We start from the raw sequence: 16,234 nt of genomic DNA, 5'->3' as shown, positions 1-16,234 counted from the left end.
AGATTTCGTTTAAAAAGGTATTTCAGGCTTTTCTTGAAAGGTTAAAGGCTGGACAATCCCAAGGCCACAGTACAGGAAAGCTCTGGTGCTGCTGCTCAGTAGTGACGGCCCTGAGAGCCTCACACGCTCCGGCCAGCAGACGCCCCGCTGCTCCTTTTGCTTGAGACAGAGGCTCACTCTGTCACCCAGGCTGGAGTGCAAGGGCACGATCTTGGCTCACCACAACTTCCGCCTCCTGGGTTCAAGTGATTCTCCTGCCTCAGCTTCCCAAGTAGCTGGGATTACAGGCATGCATGATCACACCCAGCTAATTTATTTTGTATTTTTAGTAGAGATGGGGTTTCTCCCTGTTGGTCAGGCTAGTCTCGAACTCCTGACCTGAGGTGATCCGCCTGTCTCCGCCTTGCTGGGATTACAGGCATGAGCCACTGAGCCTGGTCGCTTTTGGTCTTTCCTGTGGCCCTGGGCCACCCCAGTTGCCTGTGTGTTTAGATGGCGTACTGTACAGAAGCACTTAGCAGAGTGCATGGTGCCGTGTGTGACTGTTACATTATCTGCGTGGTCTGTGCGGGCCCTGCAGTGGGTAATAGTTGGCCTGACCCTACAGCCTGACAGTTTCAGGAGTCGTCACAAGTTCCCGTCAAGCCTGGTTGAATGCTGACATGTTAAGTTAGTGGGAAGAAGCTGCATATATTACACATGCAGCGTGATGGAGGCAAAAAAGGCTGATTGAACACGGATTCCCCCAATCTCAGTGGCTTCTCAACTGACTCCCACTGGCTCAGGGACTCAATGGGACTTGGACAATTTGTCATCACTTCCCTGAGGTTGGGGGGCCTACCTGGCAGCACAGGTGCACCCCTGCCCCGCTGCTTGTGTTGTCTGTACCTGGTAGGGGTCTGTGTTGAGATCGAAGTACTCCAGGAAGCCCGTGGCAAATTCACAGAAGAGGAAGTTGTGAGTCTCGTTGATGGTCCTCATGCACCAGTACGTGTTGTTGTTGGCGCTAGTGCAAGCGCAGAAGGGCCCCACTGCCAAGGAAGACAGAGCACGTCCTGAGTGCCAACAGTGACTCCTGTCAGGACGCCCCCCCAACCAGTTCCTCGAACGCCAAGAGGCTGCCCCGGGCACCATGGACCCCTGGTGTCAGGGACCCCCTTTCTGGGAGAGGTCTGGCAGTGGAAGCCCTCACAAGCTTGGGGCCAGGTGAGTCGCTAAGCGGAGAAGTTTCTTGGCCCCCCTGGGCCCTAGCCTGTCCATCCCTGCCTGGGGCTTGCTCACGGGTCCAGAAGGGCGCCGTCTGCCAGTGCTGGTTGTTGTGGGTGAAGCACGTGAGGCCTGGCATGCTGCACGTGTCGTTGTTCTGCAGGCGCTTGAGCAGCTTGCGGAGTTTCTTCTTGCGCTTCTGCTCCCGCAACAGCCACACCTTGTCCTTCTCCTGCAGACCCTTCCTATGGGTGCGGAGGGACACACACGCGTTGGGCCTCTGAGGGATCAGGGACCCCGCGTCTCTGCTCTTTCCGTCCACCTAGGGGCTGGGCTGAGGCTTCTCCAACAGAGACCCATGGGCCTATGCAGTTCAGGGTCCCAAGTCCAGTGCTGATCCAAGGCACAGCCGGGGCCAGAACCTGGGTCTTCCTTCGTCCTACTTTAACTTCCAAGAGGGCACAGAGGTGGGGACAGAACTGTGCGGCTACTGGGACTCCCGTTGACACCCCTTTCCTTTCCCGAGGCCTGCCCTGCTTGGAGGAGTTGTGGCCACTCCATTTTAGCCACAAGGGGGCATCAGAGGCCCGCTCAGTGTGGACTGGGAAGTAAGGCCTCTTCGGGGTCACCACGGACTCCCCAGGGAAGGGCCTGGACTTTCCTTTTCTTCTTTAAGCTTAAAGGGGAACTTCTCACGCAGGCCTCTGCTGCTCTTCCCCAGGACCTCAAGCTGCCCTTACCTGAAAGGATGCAGGCTGGAGCCTTTGTGCTTGAGGTGGTCTTTGTGCTGGGAGTCGTAGCTGTAAGAGACCCCCCATCCCCAGGCTTCAGAAACGGCTAGAGGGTTCCTGCGACACCCGTGTGTAGCTGCTGCCCCGCCCCCGCCCTCCTCCTGGGGTGGTGGTGGGAGGGCACTGTCCTATCCCGGGGGCAGCAGGTACATGCCTGGCTGGCTTCTTTCTCCAAGCATGCACCAGGACCCTGCCTAAAGACCCCAGGCTACATTTTAGAAGGTCGGGTTCATGGTAATTTAGCCACGGCTAGAAGCTGGGCCTGGCTCTAGGTGGCGTCAGCCTCAGCAGCCTTTTCCTTTCCTTTTTGGAGGGTTAATTTCACATGTCAAAGCCTCGGCATCTTGAGGCCGCGTCCCCCCCGCCCGCCTGCGCACGCTTGGCTGGGGTCAGCACAGGGGAGCCTATGTCTGCCAGACTTTCTGGAACGGTCAGGCTTTTCCAGCTGTGCTGTCCAGTACGGGAGCCACTGGCCACAGGTGGCTGCTTCAGTTTGAATTAAGCAAAATAAAAAATTCGGCTCCTTGGTGACACTAGCCACAATGTCAAGGGTGCAGCAGCCACACGTGGTGCAGGGCAGATACAGGCCATTTCCAGCAGCACAGAGTGTCCTACTGGACAGAGCTGTTCTAGAGTTCAGTCCTTTGGGCCAGGGGACCCCTGAGCCGGGAACGTGGACCTTAGACCACATGGGCGATCTCTGAAAGGGCCTTGGGCGATCTCTGAAAGGGCCTTGGGCAGAGAACTTTCCCGGCCCGGAGCCGGCTCTGCACAGCAAGTGTGGGCCTCTAGCTAGCGGGACTGGAACCTGGGCGCCAGCCTGGCTGACGATAAGGATGTGGATTATGGGTTTTTTTTAATGCCATGAAAGAGAAGATAAAAATTAAAAAATGATGAAAGGAGTCAAGCATGAGAGGAGATGAGCTGCCCTAGGAGAGTGGGGTCTTAGGCAGGTCCCCTTGCTACTGCCTCACCTGATTTTGTGACAGCCACATTCTTCTGGCCGCTTTTTCCTCAGGTGACCTCGGATTTCTCTCAGGGTCTTAATTTTGTTCTGCAGGGTTTCAATCTGAGGGAGGGGCAGGAGAGGAAGCCTGGAAACCGCCCGGGCTGGGCGAGAAAGGCCGGGCCTGGCGGCTGCCCCCGCATCTGTGCTCAGCAGCGGTGGCCGCGCTCCCCGGTGCCACGGGCACACGTGGGTAGGGAGGAGGCACTGGTTCCGCCTGCTGAAGGAAGCCCGCCCTCCCCTCCAGCCAGCGTGTGCCAGGGAAGCGAGTCATTTTCCTGGGCTGGCCTGCGCAGGAACTCACTGAGCCCACTGCACGCTCCAGTATCTCCCCTGGGCTTGGTGAAACGCCTTACTGTAGTGTAGACTTCTTTGTTTTCGTCTGAGATGGAGCCTCGCTCTGTCGCCCAGGCTGGAGAGCAGTAGTGCAATCTCCACTCACTGCAACCTCCACCTTCTGGGTTCAAGTGACTCTCTTGCCTTAGCCTCCCGAGTAGCTGGGACTACAGGCACATACCACCACACTTGGCTAATTTTTTGTATTTTTAGTAGAGACGGGGTTTCTCTGTGTTAGCCAGGATGGTCTCAATCTCCTGACCTTGTGATCCGCCCGCCTCAGCCTCCCAAAGTGCTGGGATTACAGGCGTGAGCCCCTGTACAAGGCCAGTGTAGACTTCTTATAAGTCAAAAGGGGACAGTGTGGCCAAGCCGTCCTCCCTCAGCCTGTGCAGGAAGCTGTCTGTCTGATGCTGGGACTGACGCCTGTGGCTGGGTTGAGGAGTCTGTGAGGACCTTACTTCACCTCTCCAGCCTCTTCCCTGGGTCTGGCCTCACTGCCCGCCCACTGTGAGTCGGGGTCCCGTCAGGCCCGTGGTGGCTGAGGGGAGGCTCCTCTCACCCGCTCTCCACTCACCTCGTGGTCGATGTGCAGCTTGTGGTCTTTCCAGGCCTGCAGGGACTTGTACAGGTCCAAGTCACACCGGACTGTGTAGTTCTCCAGGATGTGGCAGCTGCTTGAGAGAAGGGATCATATGTGGCTCAGTGGAGGTGGAGGAGGAGATGGAGGAGGTGGAGGTGGAGAGGTGGAGGAGGTGGAAGAGGAGGAGGAGGAGGAGGAGGAGGAGGAGGAGGAGGAGGAGGAGGTGGAGGTGGAGGAGGTGGAGGTGGAGGAGGAGGTGGAGGAGGTGATGGAGGAGGAGGTGGAGGAGGTTATGGAGGAGGAGGAGGTGGTGGAGGAAGAGGTGCTGGAGGAGGTGGAAGAGGAGATGATGTAGGAGGAGGTGGAGGAGGAGGTAGACGTGGAGGAGGAGGAGGAGGAGAAGGACCAGCCCAGGGGCCCAGGAGGTGTGGGAAGCCCTTCCGAAGGTCTGTCCTGTCCCTGTCACCCTCAACTTCCACCTGGACACTCACCGATTTGTCACTTTGATGGGGTTGGTGGCGGCGTAGTTGGGAAGGCCTCCAGTGCCACTGAAGTCCCCACCATCCTTGTCGTCTGGGTTCTCAGGGGCCCCTGGTGAGTGCCGCTTGGTGAGGTTTCGGGGCTGGGCAGCATCACCCAGGCCTACGCGGTGCGCCCTGCCATCTGCCTCAATGGCCACTGAGCGGAGGGAGCGATAGCGAATGTAGCTGGGCTTGTACCCTGTGGGCATCGAGGGGTGGCAGAGTCAGGGAGGCAGGAAGGGCTGGCCGGGCTGTCTGGGCAGTGGCTCCTTCATCAAGAGCTGCTAAGAATGAGGCTCAGCACTGCCTGCGACCCGAGGGGTCATGAAATCTCCCCGCCTGCTCACAGATCTTGGGAGGGCCTCGAGCCGATCACACCGGCAAGACTGACGTCCTAGAGCTAAGAAGGCACCGGCGCGAGAGGATTTCAAGCAAGAGCTGCGTACGGGTAAAGAAATGACGGTACATCATCTGTACAACGCAATGCGCCACCAGGAGCAAGGTTCCGACTCATGCCAGAGCGTGGATGAGTGTCAAAAGCATGCTGCTGAGTGACAGCAGCCAGTCACAAAGCGGGCTCATATTGTTCATTCTATTTATAGGAACTATCCAGAATAGGTAAATCTACAGCGGCAGAGAGATCGGTGGTTGCCGAGACGGGGAGAGAGCCGTGAGGCGTGACTGCAGGCGGGTGCGGGGTTCCCTCTTGGGGACGAAATGTTTTGGAACTAGGTAGGGGTGTGCAACGCTGTGAACATAAAATGTCTCTGCATTGTATACAACTGTAAGTTTTATGTTATCTCAACTTCACCTCAATTAAAAAGGAAAAAAGTATCATGGATATAAAAACGCCTTGAACTGGGAAGAGGGCCCTGCAGTGCCCGCCTGTCTCTGGAGAGACATGGATGGGGACTGGGGAAGCCACTTAGCTTCTCCGAGACTCAGTGAGCTGGAGGCTGCCCGCCAGGTGGGTGGGGCACGAGGCTCAGAGCGGCTTTACGGACACCCTAATGCCAAAAACTCAGTGCGTGCAGGCTAACGTGACACCCCAGAGAGCATGCATCTTCTGTGTCTCAAAAACAAATCTAGGCCGGGCGCGGTGGCTCACGCCTGTAATCCCAGCACTTTGGGAGGCCGAGACGGGTGGATCACGAGATCAAGAGATCGAGACCATCCTGGTTAACACGGTGAAACCCCGTCTCTACTAAAACTACAAAAAATTAGCTGGGCATGGTGGCGCGTGCCTGTAGTCCCAGCTACTCAGGAGGCTGAGGCAGGAGAATTGCCTGAACCCAGGAGGCGGAGGTTGCGGTGAGCCGAGATTGCGCCATTGCACTCCAGCCTGGGTAACAAAAGCGAAACTCCGTCTCAAAAAAAAAAAAAAACAAATCTGAGGTGTTGACATGAGAGAAAAAGGGGAGATGGGGGCGGTGATGGACGGATGCAGACTTCCAGCTTCCGGAAAGGAAACAGATGTCTCCGCCCACAGCTCCACATGGTCAGGATGAGCCGGAGGGGAGCGGCCCCTCTGGCTGGCCAGTGTCTTCCCTGCTGTGGCCCTGGCCACAGCCCCGCCACGCCTTCCTGTGTTAAACCTCTGCCACCTGGCACGTGTCTGGCCCCCAGCATGCACTGGCGTTGTCATCCTTCTCCAGATGTACGTGGTTTAAGGAGGAGAGCCTGGAGCCAGTTGTGGCCCAGCTTTTGTTGGGTCCCAAGTGACCCCGAGATGGTGACCAAGGAGGACCCGCTGGAGGCAGAAGGTGGCGGAAGGAGGGAGGAAAGGGCTTCCTTTCCCACGTGGCCCGAGTCTCGCTGTCCCTGCTCTTGGGGGATGTTTTGTATCTTTCAGTCCTCAGGCACCTTGCATCAGAGTCACAAGGGCCGAAGAGGGCCCAGGAGAGGCATCCCCTCTCTAGCAAAGCCTTGGGCCTTTTCTGGCACGGGGCAAGCCTTCTCCGGGGCCCTTCCCTCCCTCGGCTTAGTCTCCCTGAAAAGAGTGCACAAAGTGCTGAGGGCACTCCCTGTCCCTCGAGGGTCACCCTGAGAGACCCCGGACGTCGCCCAGCGTGTTCTCTCTGCTCCTTTTGTGTCAGTCGGCTCAGGAGTGAGCCGCTTTGCCTCTTTCCACCACCCTCCTTCTCCCAGGTCTAGACCCAGGGGCCTCTAAACCATGGCAGAAGGGCCCAGGCCGGCCTGTCTGTCTTTGGAACACGGTTTCCCTGGGCACAGCTGCTGCCTTTTGCTTAGACCTCTGCAGGCGCAGGGCCAAGCCGCTGACGCCGTAAGGCCAGCAAAGCTCAACACCTTTCCTCTCCACTCTTCACAGAAATGGTCTCCCGGCTCTGTGTCAATCCTTTCCTGGACTGAAGCCACACAACTAGCTCTCCCTGTCACTCTCACCTCCCTGCCACACAAATGGGGCGTGGGACAGGACTTCACTGTCCGGCGGCCGAGAGCTCTGGCACTGCAATGGTATTTTCAGGTGCAAACCCTTGAGCACATGCGTGGGCCCTGGCGATTTGGGCAAATCCTCATGACAGTGCCTGCCTTGCAGGGCTCCTTGGAGGATGGCACAAAACAGAACCAGTGAAGCGTTCGGTGTGATGAACTGGTGCAGACCAGCTACCGTGGTGGCTGGGGACGCTGCCTGCAGCTATGTCCTCACCTCAGGTGACACCCTGGGCCTACTCCCTGCCTCCCTAGGCCAGCATCCCCGTGTGATGTGGCTGCTCGCGCCCACTGTGCCGCTCACCCCCCTGAGCCACATCGGTCACCTCTCTGTGGCTGGGACCCCCCATGCCCATTCTGAGCACACAGACTTTGTCCTTCGTCTTCCTCCTCCTCAGAACACTTGCTCTCTGGCTGACAGGGCCTGCTCCTTTCTGTACCCAGTTCTGAATAAATGTCCACTGAGCACCATTCTGTAGCCGCCACCCCTCTGTCCGGTCCCGCCACTGCTGCATCTCCTTCCCGCATTTTTCACCGGGGAAGTGGCCCTCTCTGTTAACTTCTTCACCTCTTGTCTCATACACGAGGTCCATGAGAGTCAGTGTCTCTCTAGGTCAACTCTGATCTCAGTGTCTGGCACAGAGTTCAAGAAATGAATGAACCCCGGCCACCTGGTCCCATCTCCCGAGTCCTGGTCCCCATCTCCTGTTCCCGGCTCTGCCTTCTGTTGTGGGCTGGCCAGCTCGGCCTGGCTTCCCTACACCACAGCCGGGATCCCAGCGGGTCAGGGTGGGCCAGGACTTCCCGACCTTACCACTGCTGACACGTTGGGGCCAGCTGAATGTCTGCGGTGGGGGCTGTGCTGTGTGTTAGCAGCATCCACAGACTCTGCTCACTAGATGCCAGCAGTACCCGTCCGTCACACTCAACTGTGACTGCCAAAAATGTCTCCAAACATTGCCAGTGTCCCCTGGAGGACAGAAAGCCCCCATTTAGCCTGCTCTAGGCTGGCTGCTCAGAAAAGAGGGACAGGCCGGGTGTGATGGCTCACGCCTATAATCCCAGCACTTTGGGAGGTCGAGGTGGGCGGATCATGAGATCAGGAGTTTGAGACCAGCCTGGCCAAAATGGTGAAACCTCATTTCTACTAAAAATACAAAAATTAGCCAGGCATGGTGGCGCACATCTGTAATCCAGCTACTCAGGAGGCTGAGGCAGGAGAATCGCTTGAACCTGGGAGGCGGAGGTTGCAGTGAGCTTAGATCGTGCCATTGCACTCCAGCCTGGGAGAAAGAGCGAGATGCCATCTCAAAAAAAAAAAAAAAAAAAAAAAAAAAAAGGAGAGGGGCTTGTGGGAGGCCCTGGCAGCGGGGGGATGAATGCTGGGCAGGAGATGGGGCTGGAGTCCCAGGACAGCCACGTGAGCCAGCCCTTCCTGTCCATCATGAGGGTGGTCACCCCGCCTCGCTCACAGGCTGCTGAGAGGTGGTCCAGGCGCTGACATCACACCCGCTGAGGACTTCTTACCAGTGCTGGGCTGACTCTCAGCTACTTAGGGACATTTGTTTTTCCTCTAAGCATTAATAAGGGGGAAACAAGCTGAATTTCTCCCTGCGAGATCTTGTATTATTTAAAGATTATCCACTGTGCCACGAGCTGAAGCAAGGAGAGGCTAGCTGTGAAATCCCATCTGGAAACCAATCGTCCTGTTCAGCTAGGAAAAGTTATTGTAGTTCCCAATCAGCTGGCTAGCAAATGCACCAGCGGATCACGCACTGGAGGGCAGTGGCGTGATCTTGGCTCACTGCAGCCGCCACCTTCCGGGTTCAAGTGATTCTCCTGCCTCAGACTCCCAAGTAGCTGGGATTACAGGCACGCACCACCATGTCGGCTAATTTTTGTATTTTTAGTAGAGACAGGTTTCACCATGTTGGCCAGGCTGGTCTTGAACTCTTGACGTCAGGTGATCCGCCTGCCTCGGCCTCCCAAAGTGTTGGGATTACAGGCGTGAGCCGCCATGCCTGGCCTTATCTTTAAGTTTTATTATTACTGCTCCACTAGGTGGCTTGTGAGGGGGTATGGCTGTGTCCCCAGTCCCTAGACCACCACCTGGCAAAGTGACAGTCTCTGTGGAATTGTGTGAATGAATGAATGGGGCTCCCAGGCAGGATCTCTCTCCTCCCGTCCTACTCAGCCAGGTCGTGACACTTACTCTTCTTGAAGAGCCTTCTCCGGCGTTCGGCCATGCTGAGCTTGTAGTCATCGTTGTCGCAGACGCAGGCCTCACTGCCCTGCCCGTAGTACTTGGGCACGAGGTTGGAGAGGGCTCTGCCGCCGCCCAGCTGCACGGGCTCCCTGCATTTGTGCAGCTTCAGCGTCCCTGTGGCGTCCTCCACGCACTGCCACTTCTGCAAGGCACACCAGGGTCTCAGCCAGCTGTTCATCTGCTCCCCCAGACTCAACTCTCCCCTGCCACCCCCCATCCTCCCTGGAGACACCCCCGCCCTGCCTGCACCCAGCCCTACACCTGCATCTGCAAGCGCCGCTTCTGGCCATGCCTCAACCTTGGGCAGAACCACCATCACCCCCCGCGAGATGCCTACGACAGCCACCACTCATGGCTGCCTGCTTCGGTCTGCTCCGAAAATCCACCCACATGGCAGTTAGAGGACTTTTTTTTTTTTTTTTTTGAGACGGAGTCTTGCTGTGTCGCCAGGCTGGAGTACGGTGGTGCGATCTTGGCTCACTGCAACCTCCAACTCCCAGGTTCAAGCAATTCTTCTGCCCCAGTCTCCTGAGTAGCTGGGATTACAGGCACGCACCACCACGCCCGGCTAATTTTTCTATTTTTAGTAGAGATGGAGTTTTGCCAGGATGGTCTCAATCTTCGACCTCATGATCTACCTGCCTTGGCCTCCCAAAGTGCCGGATTACAGGCGTAAGCCACCGCGCCCGGCCAAGGAATCTTTTCAAAAGGCAAGTCAGGTCATGTTACTCTCCTACTCAAAACCTTTCAATGGCTCCCACTGTCTTTAGGACAAGACCCAAGCTCCTGATACAGGTCTTCAAACACTCTCCCAATCTGGCCGTTGCCTCCCACGGGTCTTCCTCTCCTGCCGCTCTCCTGCCCCTGCTCTGCCTCAGCCCCGCCCTCTCTCTCCAGTATCCCAAGGGCTGCTGCCTTCGGGCCTCGGTGCTCACGGTTCCTTCTCCCTAGAATGCCGTGTCTCCAGCCCTCACGCTGCCGGAGGCTTCTCTTCCTTCAGTCTCTGCTCCAGCGCAAGGAGGACCCTGCCCACCTTCCCACTGACTGTGGTCAGAAGCTTAATGTCGTCAGAATCACCGTCCAAACCTCTCCTCTTCTCTCCCCAATTCCAGCCTCCTGGATCCTCTCATGGGATTCTGCAACCACCTGCAAACTAGATTCTCTTCCCTTCTGTCCACCCTGCTCCAGCCCATTCACCAAATGACTCTTTAGGGCCTATTTGGTGCCAAAGTGACTTTGCCAGGCCACGGGTCGGATCTGCTCCCTGGGTCTCTGCAGCACGTGGCATGTGCCCAGCACTGTGTGTTGATATTAACTCGCTCACTATACCTCACGCGACCCTACAGGGCAGGTGACGAGGCACACAGAGGTAGAGGGACGTGTCTCGGGTCACACGGCTGGGAGACGCGAGGGCTGTAAGGTATAGTGTGGAACCTGGCGCCACCATCTCCGCCCTCTGCTGTGTCTCCCAACTCACTGCTGTTGAAGGCCCCGCTGCCTTTCACCTGCTCGCCTGGCCCCGTCACGCCCATCTCCCCTCCCATCTCCTCCCTGCCAGCTGGTGTTGCCTTTCCCCCACCCTCTTCTCCAAGCCCACCTTGGCCTTCCAGCCTTAGAAAAGCCTTGTTCAGGCTTTCCCAAACATGTCAGTTTCTGCTATCTCTGAATACTTCCTAGGTCATTTTCTTTTTTCTTATTTTTAGAGACAGGGTTATTCTGTCGCCCAAGCTGGAGTGCGGCGGTGCAGTCATAGCTCACTGCAGCCTCCAGCACATGGGCCCTGGCCATCCTCCCACCTCTGCTCTGGAGTAGCCGGGACCACAGGCATGAGCCACTGAGAGGCGGCCCCGTGGCGCCTGCTCTCTGCTCCACAGTAAACTGCTAATTATGGCTGTTCCTGGCCATCATTTCCTTAACATTTCTCTTGCAATCAATTCACTTTTTAAAAAATGTACATGTATTTATTTTAAAAAGCCATTTCTTGTTACTCCTATAAAAGAAAAACCAAAGTGAATGCAGTAAAATAAAGTTATTTAGCTTCTGCTGGGGCCCTTTGTGCAAGAGGGGTTGGCAAGGGCCAGAGAGGTGTGAAGGGCACACGCACACCCACGGGACACTTGGCCTCTGACACGGTCAGGTCCCAAGGCTGCTGAGAAAGGAATCGCTGGCTGGGTGCAGTGGCTCACACCTCTAACCCCAGCACTTTGGGAGGCTGAGGTGGGCAAATCACAAAGTCAGGAGTTCGAGATCAGCCTGACCAACCTGGAGAAATCCCAGCTGTACTAAAAATACAAAAATTAGCCAGGCGTGGTGACACGCGCCTGTAATCCTAGCTACTTGGGAGGCTGAAGCAGGAGAATCGCTTGAAACTGGGAGGCAGAGGTTGCAGCGAGCCAAGATCACACCGTTGCACTCCAGCCTGGGAGACAGAGTGAGACTCTGTCTCAAAAAAAAAAAAAAAAAAAAAGAATTACTTATAGTGAGTGTCGTCCTGCATCACCAAACAGCATCTTGGGCATCACACGGCAGCAAAGGGCTACTCGTTGGAAGACCCCGGCCCTGCTGGCTCGGCAGCTCTCGGGGCTTCACAGGCCAGGGCTGGCTGCAGGTGGAAGGGGCCGTCGGGAGGGCAGGGAGCCTTCTTACTTGTCCCAGCTGCTCACACGCTGTCTGGTACTCGGCACGCTGACACAGGTCCTGCACACGCTGGTACCTGGGCAGGAAGTTCTCCTCCTGGGCGTCCACCTTGTCACTGTCTCTCTTGTGTAGCAGTTTGCTGTGGGGCAGACAGCAGGAGCCACGGGGACGGCCTCTGAGCTTTGAGGAGCCTGGGAGGCGCGTGTGTCCACTTAGAGGGGACCCCCTGGCTCCGGCTTATCCTCACCGTGGAAGACACAGGGCCACCCTGTTCTGACCTCCTGATGTTTAGGAGACTTAATATATTAGAATTTTATAAGAAACTTCCCAAACTGCATGAGTTGGCAATAAATTAAATACACGGAAGACATTGTACAGGCTGGATAGAACATGCTAAAAGGGTGCCTGTGACCTCAGACCCTGATTCTGTGTCACAGAGCGAATGGGCTCTGTGTTGAGGGGTCTTTGGGCACAGCTGCAGAGCCACTGCTGGAAGGTAGCACCATAGCTCTATTCTCCCTGCTGCCCTGGCGGGAGGTCCCGAACACCGTGATGGGTGGGGCTACAGCAGCTTCCTGCGGGGAGGGAGGGAGTTGGGCAGGGGTGCCCCTCCCAGGACCCAGCACTCACCCTCTCTCCACCAGGAAGGAGTTCCGCCAGACCTTCAGCTTTTTCAAATGAAACCTGGAAAAAAAGCACGGCTCCTGCTTCTCAGCTTTGTGAGGGCTTACCACGACCCCTGATGCCCCCAGGAGCAGGGATGACGCCCACAGTCAGCCTCGGTTTCCAGTCAGCCTGGACAGCAATTGTGGTGAGCGTGTCCAGCCAGGCACTGGGGAGGCTTCTGCACCCTTCTCCGAGTTGAGCCACCCCTTCCCCCAGAGACTTGGGTCTGGAGGCACATGGGGCAGAAATGACCCAGGTCACTCACTCTTAAGTCCCACCCACGTAACTGTGTGTGCACACAGGAAGCCCAACGGCTGCCCCGGAGCTGGAAGAGCTGTCTTCAGTTCAGCGCCAGGTCAGCGGCTGTCTTGGTGTTAGATTAATGGCAGAGTTTTGGGGGTGTTTTCTTCTTGAATGCTTTGCTGTTGCACGTATGTAATTTGTGTGTTTCATCCACTGCCACTTGGTCATTTCCATTTCCTAGATGGGCACTCTGAAGTCGAGAGGGGAAGCTTCCACCCTGTCCCCTGACCCCCAGGTGGCCTGGCTCCCAGGCGGCCAGTGTCCCCAGACGTGTCCATTTTATACCATTACAGCTCACCTGGCCTCAGTTGGGGTTGGAGCCTCAATGGACGTAGTCCCCCTACAGGGCAGCCAGATGTGGGCACACAGTGCCCACCTGGCTGGAGCCTCTGGGAGGCCACTGAGGAAGGGCTCCGCTGCCAGAGGTGCAAGCCAGGAGCTGACAGCACCTGGAGGCCAGGAACCTGGTGGCGGTGACAGTGCTGGCCACCAGATGTCGCTGTGGCCACACTGGCACCCCTGCCCTGCCTTAGCTCGCCTTCCACCTGTGTGGCTTTTGCTCACCCTCACGGTTCCTATTCTGCCTCTTTGGACACCTAGGAATATGTTCCCATCGCACCCTCTAGCGTTAAAGCTATGGGGCATGGTGAGTCAGTGTCTGAATTCCTGGAGCTACATCCAGACTTGCTGTGAGATCTCCGACAAGTCACTCAATCGTTTTGGGATTCAGATTCCAAACTGGTAAAATGGGGATGACACTGATGCCCAGCTCACTGGCTTACCGCGAGGATCAAATTCATAGAATCCCCGCACGGTCCTCAGAACAGTGCCTCACACAGTCGATGCGTAGTTAGCACTAACTCCTACCATCACTGCTGCTGTTATTATTTCAAGCTCTGTGTAATTTTAGCTCCGAGAAGGTCCCCAACTGGTCACCTTGGCCAAATTCCAAATGGGAAGACAGAGAGAAGATCATGCTTCTCTCCCGCAGCAGGTAAGTGGTTGGGGTGGGGGGACCTGAGAACCCCAGCTCCTGACCCTTGGGGACCCCATGTTCTAGACCCACAGGGTTTTGCCCTGACTTCCTGCAGGTCAGGAGCCCAGTGTCCAGCCCCACCAGCACCAGCCCACTCCTTCCTCACCGATTCATCGGCTGTTCCAAGTCCAGCAGCTTGAGGATGGATTTCCCGTCCATATCCTCGGGTATGGCCAGGCCTGCAATGTCCAGGATGGTGGGAGCCAGGTCAATGTTGAGGACGATGTGGGGATTCCTGGGGGAGGCAGGAGATCAGGGACTCAGCCACCCGGTGGTGGTGCCTCAGCCTCACTCGAGGGTTGGGGGACGGTGGTGGGCAGCAGGTTGCAGGGGACTGACACCTGTAGGAATGGAAGCTGCGGTCTGGCACCTCGACCCTTAGCAGCTCCCCGCTGTGGCTCAGATTCAGCTGAACCACCATTCTCCACTTGCCCCCCCTTAGCTTCTGCACCTCAGACATGCCATGGCATGAGCTGACAGCCCCACCCTGTCCCCTTGCTACCCTCCCTGCCCCCACTTCCTGAGCGAAGGCAACCCACCTTGACAGCCGGCCCAAATCCTGGCCCTTCCTGAGCCCTTCCCCTGGACCTCTGGGGCACCGCTGGTCCTCACTGCCCCTCAACAGCCCAGGCACAGCCCAGCCTCAGGGGCTTCTTCTTTACTGTTCCCTGTACCGGGAATGTCCCTCCCCCCTTTAGTTCTTTGCTCTATTATCAAGGAGGCCCATGACAGGCTTCGATGGTCCCCACCTGTCCCTGGTGATCACACCTTAATGTGAACTCCTCACCTTGGGTGTGGACCAACCTGGACCTGCTGCCAACCAGTGGGACATGGCGAAGGTGATGGGCTGTCACTCCCATGGCTGTGTTATGAGATGGGCATCTCTATCCTGCCAGCAGTCTTGCTCTGGTCTCTCTCTCTCCTTACTGGCTTTGAAGAAGCAAGCCACTCTAAATCAGCAGCTAGACTGTGAGCAGTTTGGGAGGCAGAGTGCGTGGGTTCAAGTCCTCTGCTTGCATTGGACCTGCTCCAGGTGCAGGGACGAGGATGCTCCCCAGTCAAGCCTCTGGATGAGACTGCAGCCCTGGCCAGCACCTTGATTTCTGCCTAAGCAGAGGACCCTGCAGGGCTGGGCCCAGGCTTCTGACCCTCAGACAATGTAAGTTTGTATGTGTGTGTTGTCTTAAGCTGCTGAGTTTGTGGCAGTTTGTCTTGCAGCACAGATACCCAACGCAAGGCCCCTCCTGAGGACCCTACTTGGAACTGCACCCCCTCCCCGACCTCCCAGGTTTACCTTTCTCCTGAAGCCTTATCACCATCTCATAAGCTATAGATTTTACTTATTTCTCTGGTTTATTGTCTATTGCCCAGTTAGACTCTAAGCTGCAGGAAGCCTGGCTCAGGTGGCCACTTCTGTATCTCCAGAACTTACACCCTTAGACACACAGTAGCTACTCACTAAATATTGGCCACCTCTTCTGGCTCCTTTTTTTTTTTGAGACGGAGTCTTGCTGTGTCACCCAGGCTGGAGTGTGGTGGCGAGATCTCAGCTCACTGCAACCTCCGCCTCTTGGGTTCAAGCAATTCTCATGCCTCAGCCTCCCAACAGCTCAGATTACAGACACGTGCCACCACACCTGGCTAATTTTTGTACTTTTAGTGGAGGTGGGGTTTCACCATGTTGGCCAAGCTACTCTTGAACTCCTGACCTCAGGCGATACATCTGCCTTGGCCTCCCAAAGTGCTGGGATTACAGGCATGAGCCACCTCGCCTGGCTCAGTTTCTGGCTGATGGCATTCCCAGTGTAGGGTAAGGGACTTGAGGGGTGTGCCCAGAACAGGGTCCAACACCTGTGGAATGAATGGTGGGCACACGTGCCGTCTGGGCGCCTGAGTGCCTTCCCTGCCAGTTCCCTGGCAATCAGCGCAGGGCCTAGGTCCTAGAGTTTCAGTCATCTTTAACCCTCCATCTCTCCTCAGTCCAGTGCCCTGTGAACACTGGACAGGCTGCCAAACCTGTGTGCGGCTGGGGAAGGTGGGCTGAAGCTGTGTCACGGGGGCTCAAAGGCCAGCATGAGGCGGTAAAACTGAATCTGGAGGCGAGGGAGTTGGGAAGGCTGCTGAGTGAATGGCGCTCTGCCGAACCCAGCAACCAGCCACCGATGGTGCTGAGCTTGTCCACTGGCCCTGCTCCCCCAGGCTCGGCAGGAGGAGGACAGCGGTTGCTTTTCCTCACCAGCACCCATGCCTTGATCTGTGTTGCACCTTCTAATTCTGGAGAAACTACCTGACCCCATTCAGAGTCCACTGCCCGATGCACTCAGTCTGGTCACTCAAGGGTTTCTGTCACCTCTGACTACAGTGATTGGTTCAGGGAAGAACACGTGACCTAAGTCTGGCCAGTGGGAACTAGCCTCAGGTCTTCTGTTCAA

The 16,234-nt window shown here is 56.7% G+C and overlaps 1 protein-coding gene across 5 annotated transcripts in view; it reads right to left on the bottom strand.

Annotated features, from left to right (window-relative positions):
* Window positions 1-16,234, bottom strand: part of SULF2 (sulfatase 2) — a 128,710-nt gene that overhangs the window by 4,095 nt on the left and 108,381 nt on the right. For 3 of the 5 annotated variants that reach the window (XM_032256063.1, XM_032256064.1, XM_032256062.1), the window contains exons 8-17: window positions 13,909-14,037; window positions 12,428-12,481; window positions 11,807-11,936; window positions 9,107-9,302; window positions 4,414-4,642; window positions 3,917-4,016; window positions 2,972-3,066; window positions 1,947-2,006; window positions 1,282-1,451; window positions 889-1,031 (exon numbers count right to left, since the gene is read on the bottom strand). In XM_032256063.1, the coding sequence (XP_032111954.1) occupies window positions 889-1,031; window positions 1,282-1,451; window positions 1,947-2,006; window positions 2,972-3,066; window positions 3,917-4,016; window positions 4,414-4,642; window positions 9,107-9,302; window positions 11,807-11,936; window positions 12,428-12,481; window positions 13,909-14,037 (1,306 nt within the window). The remainder of the gene's footprint in view (window positions 1-888; window positions 1,032-1,281; window positions 1,452-1,946; window positions 2,007-2,971; window positions 3,067-3,916; window positions 4,017-4,413; window positions 4,643-9,106; window positions 9,303-11,806; window positions 11,937-12,427; window positions 12,482-13,908; window positions 14,038-16,234) is intronic. The other 2 variants (XM_032256065.1, XM_032256066.1) reach the window with 1 other exon arrangement.

The sequence above is a fragment of the Sapajus apella genome, unplaced genomic scaffold (genome assembly GCF_009761245.1).
Source record: "Sapajus apella isolate SASKATOON/1434 unplaced genomic scaffold, GSC_monkey_1.0 scaffold92, whole genome shotgun sequence".
Taxonomy (NCBI): Eukaryota; Metazoa; Chordata; class Mammalia; order Primates; family Cebidae; genus Sapajus; species Sapajus apella.
The sequence above is the reverse complement of the archived record's forward strand: the minus strand, read 5'-3'. Positions and strand labels throughout refer to the sequence as shown.